This window comes from Microcaecilia unicolor, chromosome 11, assembly GCF_901765095.1.
Source record: "Microcaecilia unicolor chromosome 11, aMicUni1.1, whole genome shotgun sequence".
Taxonomy (NCBI): Eukaryota; Metazoa; Chordata; class Amphibia; order Gymnophiona; family Siphonopidae; genus Microcaecilia; species Microcaecilia unicolor.
The window spans coordinates 69,490,025-69,499,852 of NC_044041.1; the positions used below are offsets into that span (position 1 = coordinate 69,490,025).

The 9,828-nt window shown below is 44.3% G+C and overlaps 1 protein-coding gene across 1 annotated transcript in view; it reads right to left on the reverse strand.

Annotated features, from left to right (window-relative positions):
* The window catches only part of STK11 (serine/threonine kinase 11), a 203,847-nt gene extending 198,501 nt beyond the window's left edge, over positions 1–5,346 (reverse strand). The window contains 1 exon segment of the mRNA XM_030218559.1: positions 4,788–5,346. Within this exon segment, the coding sequence (XP_030074419.1) occupies positions 4,788–5,077 (290 nt within the window). The 5' untranslated portion in view covers positions 5,078–5,346.
* Positions 5,347–9,828: the final 4,482 nt, after the last annotated feature.

The window sequence follows — 9,828 nt, forward strand, 5'->3', positions numbered from 1 at the left end:
TCTAAAGTTCAAGACAAATTACAATCCAAATCAACTATATGTTATTTTTACTGTATTTAGTATTACATGTGAGCTGCCCTTTAATATATGCTCAGAATCAGAAAAAAAAACATACAAATTTTTCAGTTGTCTTTACCTCCAGTTTTCTACCTCCCTGCATAGATAGGCATAGAACACCAACCTTTCCTACTCCCAATGTCTTTACTGAAACTCTTAACCCCTTTCCTACCACTGTACGTCCTTTACAACACCAGCAGAATTCAGCCATTCATTTTTAACACATTACAAAATACTCCCATCCACTCTCTCTTTACCAGGGTTGTGGAGTCAGAGTTGTGGAGTTAAGAGTTGGTAAAAATATACCAACTCCAGCTTCAAAATAAAAACATAATATATGGGAAAGTTATCATTTTATAACTTCCATATATTTACCAGTACCTTCGATCCAGTACAAATATATATATCAGTACTTTAGACCCACAACAAACAATTTAAAGCCCAATATTAGTAGGAGTTGGACAGTAGAAAAATAGAGAAGTTAGTGAAAGGTTTGGTGTACCAACTTCACAGCCCTGCTCTTTACCCTTTACATGACAAACATCTCTTCATTTTCTATTCAGAAGTCAGCTGCATGACTTATTTTCCTTCACTGTCACTATGACCACATTACCTCCCTTTTTCAAGTTAGTTCAAGCTTCTCCTACAAATATATTCACACTGCTGCTCATTACCTCTTTGCTCCTCATTCACTGAGCAAACTAAGTCTCCATTTCAGAGGTTGTTGCAACGGTACCAAAAATTAATCCTGTAATCTGCTTTCTGGTTAACTTCTCAATAGTATCAAACCATAAGGTTCTTTTTTGTGTGGATTTTTAGATGTCTCACTTTGTGTTTGGGTTCTACCTGTGAAATTAAAATGTGCTAGTGTACGACTGATTTAAAGAAGTGAAGTGCTGATGCAGGCAACTAATTACCGCCCAATTTCAAACTTTATATTTTCAGGCAAGATAACTGCACAACCCGTTCATATACAAAGTACCCAATTTTCTGGATAGGTTTGCCATCTTAGACAATATCAACCTAGTTTTAAGCAGCAACATAATGCTGAGGCTCTTAGTCTTGATGACTGGCCTACCATTCTGTGGCCTGGAAAAGCCCCAAACTGCTTATTTGTGTATGTTTTTGGATGTGTCTAACATTCAATTTAGTCTGCCATAGAAGATTGCTTCAAAGTTTGATATCAGGTGGGAGGGGGATTTAGCAACATACACACTGATCCAGGGGGTATAAGAATCAAAGCCTTCAGTTACCTGAGGATGAATGGTACGAAATCAGTAGCTGAGATAGTAGAGAATTTGGAGAGGGGGTATCTATTATATTACCGACAGTTTGTTAGTGGTTTTATTCATACTGAGATTTTTTTTTTTTATAAAAAATTGTTTGAAGTTAAGTTTAACATTGGTATCACAGGTTCAGTTTTGGCATGGGGTTCCTCATCTTTACCTTAGCAGTTGCAATCCAAGGTTTTGGAGTGGTATGAAATGCCCTGTGAAGCGCTATAGTGTTCTGCCCTTTCAACTGATTTAATTATTCTTGCTGTGCACCACTCTGGATGATCAAATCTGAAGATCTTAAGATGGCCAAACAGGTAGAAAAATTGATTGAAATGTCAGAAGAATGCTTGGTGCACAGAAAAAAAAAAGAGATAGCAGGAAAAAGGCGTCAATAATGCCTATGTGTAAATCTCTGGTGAGACCCCATTTAGAGTGCTGTGTACAAATCTAGAGACCGCACCTTCAAAAAGATATAAACAGGATGGAGTCGGTCCAGGCAGCTGCTACTAAAATACACGGCTGCCGTCAAAACACATAGGGACAAATTTAAACATACTCTGGAAGAAAGACAGGAAAGGGGAGATATGATAGAGATGTTTAAATACCTCTATTACATAAATGCACAGGAGGCAAAGATTCTTTCAATTGAAAGGAAGTACAGGAATGAGGGGATAACAGTGAAAGGGGATAGACTTTAGGAGTAATTTAAGAAAACATTTCTTTTTGGAAGGAGTGGTGGATATATGGTACAGCCTTCCGGTAGTGGTGGTAGAAACAAAGACTATCTGAATTCAAGAAAGCATGGGGCACATACAGCATATGTCCAAGGGGGTGGAAGAGATAGCAAAAATTAGAAGCCAGTGTGGATGGGCGAATTGGATAAGCCATATGGTTTTTATCCACCATTATTTTCTATGTAAAAGTAATTTAACAAATAAATAAATATTTGGCCCCACTGTGTAATCTACTGCAGGATTTGACTTGCAATTTTAGGATTTACACTGATGACATCCTGCTTCTTTGCTCCTTTTTCAATCAACACTCATTTTTGTTCAATTAAATTTATACACAAATTTGGCAAGATATGGATTTTTTTTTCTTTTAGCATGAGCTAGCATTAAAGCTTATTAAATGAGAGATAATGGCTTGTTGTTTACAACCTAACTATAACTTTCCTTCTGTCATTACTGCTGTAGGTTATTTGATCACTATTAGTTTGGAAATTATTTCTTGGCATTACTCGATGATAAACTAACCATGCATCTGAATGTCAAAACAATATTTCATAATATCTTCTTTTGATATCACCTGTTTAATTGTGATGATTTTCAAGTGGGTTCAGGCTATGATAGTATCAATAGTGAACTACTATAAATCTTTGTAGGATTGCCCAATGCAACATGGAAAGTACTACAGATGGCAGTTAATGCAGCAGCTCGCCTTATTACTGCTCTGTGTTGCTATTACCCGTTCTAATTAAGCTACGCTGGCTTCCTACTAAGCAGCATATTTTGTTGAAACTATTCTGGATTATTTTTAAAACTGTGAGGCAGTTAAACCCTTCTGATTATCTGTTTTGCTACAAATACAGAATTCAGATTGAACAAGATCAATTGGTTATTACTCCTGTTCACTTTGCTTGTCACTCCTCTACTTGTGCATATATTTTTTCTGAGGTTGGTATCTAAAGCTGGACTAATTTACTTTTTGAGTAGACAGTAGATAACTGCTATATGTTGTTGTGATATTTGTTTGACCTTTATATGCTACTGTAGTTTTGTTACTCCTTAAAAGAACATTTAAACATCATGAATAGATAAATATTTTATGTGCTTGTTTTGATTGTCTTTCATGTTATGAATATATTTTTACAACTGTTAATACACTTTTACAACCTGAGAAGCAGAGAAATGAACAGGCTATAAATTACATTTCCATCATAATAAATACACTTTCTGAAATCTGTGTCTCCATCTGAGCTGAATTGGGGGGGGGGGGGAATGCAGAACTGTGTCCTGCATTTGTGTAATACAGTGTCCATCTTACAGCATCATACAGCAACTTCTGCATGGACAGGGAAAGGGGCAGAGAGGCACTAGAGGAGCACCATAGGGAAAGTAAAAAGAGCAGCACTAAAGAAAAGCCACAGGAAAGGGACGGAGGAGCACCATGAGGAAAGCTACATCTCTTCCCCATCTAACTTGAAATCCTAATCTAGTAAGAGAACATCTGAAAAAATTATGTCTCTTTAACCCACGTAAGGAAAACAAAAATGTGTAGGTACTTTACAAATTCTGGGGCAAACCTAATAAAGTGTGATGGGCTTTGCAAATCACTTAGCATTTAGTGCACAGTGTAGGGGCACTCTAGATTGTGGGCAAAGCCTTGCATAGACAGTGCACAGTACACTTAAATTCCATAAAAATGGGGCAATTAACCATTCAAAGATACAGAGAAGTGCACGGATCAAATGGCTGGGTGCAACATTGGGGCTATAATTAATTGGTTTTTTTAAGGAATTCATGCAAGGAGGTGTATAGCAAGAGTAAGTCAAATATAAGCAATAGATAATTACAGCAGTAAAAATATTCATATAAAGGAAGGTCTAACGAGGAATAAAAGCTTAGCCTGTTCTTCTGTGGTCAGCATTAGTGAGGATTTCATCTTTTTACTGCAAGCATACAGGAACTACAACTATTTTATAGATTCCATAAAGAGCATGCATTTAAAATTAAAAAAAAATAAACATAAAAATCAAAAGAGTATGCATGCACAAAGCACAACTGCTGGACATGGGTCCACATCCAACTCCAGGTGCTGATTTATACATAGATCTGCACGTGTGCTGGAATGCTTTTCTGTGCATAAATATTGGTATTGCAATAGTATTCCAACAAATGCAGATGTATGTGAATATAACTCTGAATGCCAATACTTTTCCTGTGTGTGTGCATGTGCATTCAATGTGCTCTCCCATTTTTGTGCAGACTCATGTGTATATGCATTCAATGTGCTCTCCCATTTTTGCAAATGTTTGGTGTTATGCTTGCTTTAGGAAGCCATGCACTAAGCATTAGTGCAAGGTTAGTTTATTAGAAACTCTGTTTACCCAGTTGTTAACTGGCCCTAGATTTGACCAACAGATTGATTTAGTCCTGGGTTAACCAACAGCATGCAGGAACTTGCATTAGGGAATGTCACAGGCGTAGTCTTGTTTTCCTTAAGAGAATGCAATAGAGACATTAAAACTACAAGTCCCTACATGCAGTGTGGTAAATTCAAAAGTGGATGAACCTGCTGGGCAAACCTGGAGCCAGTGGGGAATCGGGGAACTACGTCCGCCCTGACTTGAGCCCTGGACACTTTTAGGGCGAGTACGGTGAGAGGGGGGAAGTAATTGCTAGATGGATTTAGATGTCACTGCTGCGGCCCCAGCTCTCCACCCAGACTCACTTTTTCACGTTGGCCTCCCCGTTGGGGATCCGGCGGAGCTTTTTCTTCTTGAGGATTTTGACGGCTCTCCTACAGAGAGTTTCCGAGTCCAACATTTCCTTCACCTTCCCGTAGGAGCCCTCCCCCAGCAGGTCTCCCATCAGATACTTGCCGATCAGCTTCGCTCGCTTGCGCCGAGGCTGGTAGATGACCTCGGTGGAGTCGATGCGATGGATAAATGTGTCCATGCCCACAGAGATAAGCTCACTGTTGGGAAAGAAGTCCAGCTCTTGCGCCTCCTCTTCGTCCATGCTCTGCGCTCCTGTGATACACTGACGGCCTGCTGCGCGGAGACGGGGCCGCTCACAACTCCTCGGCGCGACCACTCATGGCTGGCTGGCTCCCTGCCCTCAGCGCTCGGCCAGGGGCGCCCTCCGCGCCCGGCACATGCTGTCAGGGCAGGGGCCCTGCGGGAAAGGCAGTGGCAACCGCTCAATACCCGCGTCTAGCCCGCCCTCTCTCAGCTCCCGGCTCCACTACCAGGCTGCCGCCATCTTGTTTACCTCCTGCCCCCTCCCGCCTCTCTCCGGCTTCGCTTGCGGCTCATGACGCAAACACGCCTACCACGCAACTACTGTCCCACGAGATACTATTTTGAACTTTTACTGGCTGGACCCGTCGACGTGCCGCACGTCATCAAAACCCCGCCTTCCTCCTATCAACTCTATGATTGGCTGACTACTTGACAGCAAGATTCGAGAGGCGGAGCGTTACAGTCGCTTGTTATCCATTGGCTCCTCGTATACTTTCGGCTCTCTAGTAGGGTCCCGCCCTCTGTCATCGGTCACACAACGTGATTGGACAGTCGACTGTCATTCCCGGGAGCTTGCTGGCGGATACATTGTTTTGGGCTGCTCCAGCTTGCACGCTGCATTTTTAACCGTTTAAGGAAAGCCTGGCTTAGGCCCCTCCTCCTGGTGGGAGGAGCGCCTGTCACTGTTTCTGGTCGGGCCCTTCCTCTTGTTGAAAGGGCTCTCTATTTATGGGGCCTGGCTTGGCCCTTTGGGGGTTCTATGCTACCACTGGGGAACAGTAGCCCCCGCCCCACATTCAAGGGTCCATTTTCCAAACTGCTTGTTGGGCAGATTGGATGTACCGTGCGGGTTTTACTGTGTTAAAATGGCTTACCGCAGGACACGCTCAGGCATCTTACGGTGTCTTGGACCTGCGCATCCATACGCTAACAGAGCCGGATTAAGACATATTCAAACTAAGCATGTGCCTAGGGCCCAAAAGTTTAAGGGGGCCCTGGAAGATGTGATCGAGATTCAGGTAGCTAGGATTGCCAATTGGTTGGGGTTTGTTTTTTTTTCAGGATTGTACAAAAATTGTAAACTACCTGTGTAAAGCCAGAATGAATAGTGGTGTGCGAACATTTTCCAGAGTTTATCCCACTACAAATCTTTAATCCGTCCCCCCCCCCCTCCCCCCTACATTGCAGAAGCTGTGCTAATGGGAACGCTTCTAGAGTCACAGGAAGGAGGAGCTGAGCAGCAAGGCTGAGAGGGGAAGCTGTGCGGTGCTTTGTACAGGGTCTTCGGAGAGAATCAGTGGTATTGAGTGTTCTGAGAGAGAGGAAGGGAGTGTTGAAAATGAATAAGACTGAAGGGTCCGCTGTCACCTGAGAAAAGAACTGGCATTTATTTAGTTTTATATGATGGTGGAAGTACATGATGAGCAGCAGGATGGCACTAGGAACGAGAGAGAGAGTGCATTCACATGTTTCTGTGCCTCTGAGGGCAGTCTCATATAAATAAAGCATCCCTTTGAAAATCTGGGCTGGAATTGAGTTCACTGGAGTGGAGGAGTAGCCTAATGGTTAATGCAGTGAGCTGAGATCCTGGGGAATTGGGTTTTGTAAATTTTAAAGGCTCTCTTTGCGTCCCACTGCAGCTCCTTGTGACTCTGGGCTTGTTACTTAATCTTCTATTGCCCCAGGTACACCCCCCCCCCCCCAAAAAAAAAAAAAAACTTAGATTGTGAGCCCATTACCTGCATATAACAAGTACAACACTGTGTATATCTAGTAGTGTTATAAAAATTATTAGTTAAGGAACGTTTTTGTAGCCCTGGGGGAATTTACCCTGTAAACTATTAAATTACTTGGGCAAATTCCTTTCAACACTGTCCTAATACTGCCTCCACTCTGCCTATATTCTTTCAGAAGCATTACAAAAAAAAGCTAAATATGTTATTGTGCTTTTTCTATTTGTGAACCTGTTTTCACATATATAAAACTTTGTGAACTTATACCTGGACACATGGTCCTTAAATCTCACTCCTTCAGGGAGATCACCTTCAGAATCTCTGATTTGTACCAGAGGCAGTGGAGAGTGAAAATTACTTGCTCAGCTTCTCTGTTCTTGGCATCTCTGCAGCAGTGGGCTAAGTTACCCATCTCCATGAGGAAAACTTCTTGGCCAGTTCTGTTTTTGAACTTAATCTAATTCAGTGTTATTTGTCGTTCCTGATACCACCAATTTAAACCTGCACTTCCAGTCCCATAATGTACCAGGATAGGGTTGCAAAAATCCAGAACTGGCTCAATATTTATCCTGAAAGTGGGTGGCCTAGTGGCAGTGGCGTACCTAGGGTAGTTGACACCCGGGCCCGGTCATTTTTTAACACCCCCCCCCCCCCCAAATCCAGTACTAGGCATACCGAGAATACAAAACACTCAGGACCTATAGAGCAATTCTACCATACCATACCATAAGCAGTAATTTCTACGAGTCACACAAGGAAAAGGAAAGCATCTTAAACACTACAGTGAACACTAGAACATCAATTCACCTATTGTAAAACAAAAACAGACAGATTAGTATAGATCGTCTGCACAGTCAATGCCAACCGAAAGCCATGTCTTTTTCACAAACACAGATACACCCTAATCCACTATAGAATAAGTAATCATAAACTTTCTATTTAGACAAAAATTAAACTGAACCCCCGATGCCAGACTCTGCATACAATGCAACACCACAGAAACAGAAAATGTCCCCTAGTACTGTGCAAAATATAAAGACAGCAGATGTAAATTTGAAAAAACTATCAAATAACAATCACCACTTTACAAATTAACAAATAGAAATAAAACAAATACAGAAAATAAAATAATACCATTTTACTGGACTAATACATTTAGCTTCCAGAGGCCAAAATCTCCTTCCTCAGGTCAGTACAGTATAGTGCTGTTACAGTATCTTATCCTGACCTGAGGAAGGGGGTTTTGTTCTCTGAAAGTTAAGTCAAAATGTATTAAAATTAGTCCAATAAAAAGATTACCTTATTTACATGTTCTATTTATAAACAACACAGCTACAATACTATATCCTAAAGCAAAATAATAAAAATATATATTTACAGTTTGCTGTCTCTGGTTTCTGCTTTTCTCATCTTCTTTTCACTGTCTTCCTTCCATCCAGGATCTGTCTTTGCTCTCTCTCTGCCATCCAGTGTCTGCCCTCTTTCTCTCTGCCCCTTCCATCCACTGTCTGCCCTCTCTCTCCCTTCCATTCACCATTTGCCCCAGTCTGCCCTCTTTCTCTTTCCCCCTTCCACCCACCATCTGCCCTTTCTCTCTGCCCCTTCAAGCCGTCTGCCCTCCCTCTCCCATCCATCCAGGGTCTGCCCTCCCTCACGCTCCCCACTTCCATCCAGGGTCTGTTGTCCCCTCTCTCTGCCCCCCCTTTTCAGCCCCCAGTTCCACCTGCCCCTACTTCCAGCCCCAGCCCACATCTCCCACATGCCCCCCTTTTCAGCCCCACTATCCCACCAGTCCCCAACCCTTTTCTCCCATCAGTCCTGAGCTTCAGCCCCCAGCCACTTCTCCCTGTCCCCTTTTCAGCCCCTAGTTTCAACCCCAGCCCTTTTCTCTCACCAGTCCTGAGCTTCAGCCCCAGCCAGTTCTCCCTGCCCCCTTTAAAGCCCCCAGTTTTAGCCCCTGCCCCGTTTCAGCCCACAGTTCCAGCACTAGCCCCCTTATCCCAAATACCCTCCTTTTCAGCCCCCAGTTCCAGCCCCCTTCATCCACCACATGCTTTTCATCCCCCCTTTTCAGTCCCAGACCCATTCTCCCACCTGCCCCAGGCATGGACCCATTCTCCCTCCTGCCCCCTTGTCAGACCCCAGTTCCAGCTTCAGACCCCTTCTTCCCTCTGAGCACCCCCACCCCTCCCCAATCCCCTTCTCCCCTCTGAGCACCCCTCTCAGCTCCCCCACCCCTCCCCAGTTCCCTTCTGAGAACCCCTCTGAGCTCCCCCCACCCCTCCCCAGTTCCCTTCTCCCCTCTGCGAACCCCTCTGAGCTCCCCCACCCCCCCCCAAATTCCCTTCTCCCCTCTGCGAACCCCTCTGAGCTCCCCCCACCCCTCCCCAATTCCCTTCTCCCCTCTGAGCCCCCCCCCTCCATGGAGAGCGACAGAGCCCTCTTCTCCTGCCACCACCCTGCGTTTTTTTTTAAATCCATGCAGCGACGCAGGCAGCGCCTCGTGTCTGCCCTGCTGTGTGCTTTGAAAAAAGAAAATCACTTCGCTGGCGTCGGGTCGGCCTTCTCTCGCTACCTATGTCCCGCCCTCGAGGAAATAGGAAGTTACCTCAAAAGTGGGCGGGACATAGCGAGAGAAGGCCGGCCCGATGCCAGCGAAGCGATTTTCCTTTTTTCAAAGCACACAGCAGGGCAGACACAAGGCGCTGCCTGCGTCCCTCGCTGAATGGATTTAAAAACAAAAAACGCAGGGTGGTGGCAGGAAACGGCGGAGCACCCCCCCTACCCGCCGACACACAGGGCGGACCGCCCCCACCGCCCCCCCCCCCCCCTTGGTACGCCACTGCCTAGTGGTTAGGGTGGTGGACTTTGGTCCTGGGGAACTGAGGAACTGAGTTCAATTCCCACTTCAGGCACAGGCAGCTCCTTGTGACTCTGGGCAAGTCACTTAACCCTCCATTGCCCCAGGTATATCATATGTAAGCCGCATTGAACCTGCCATGAGTGGGAAAGCGCA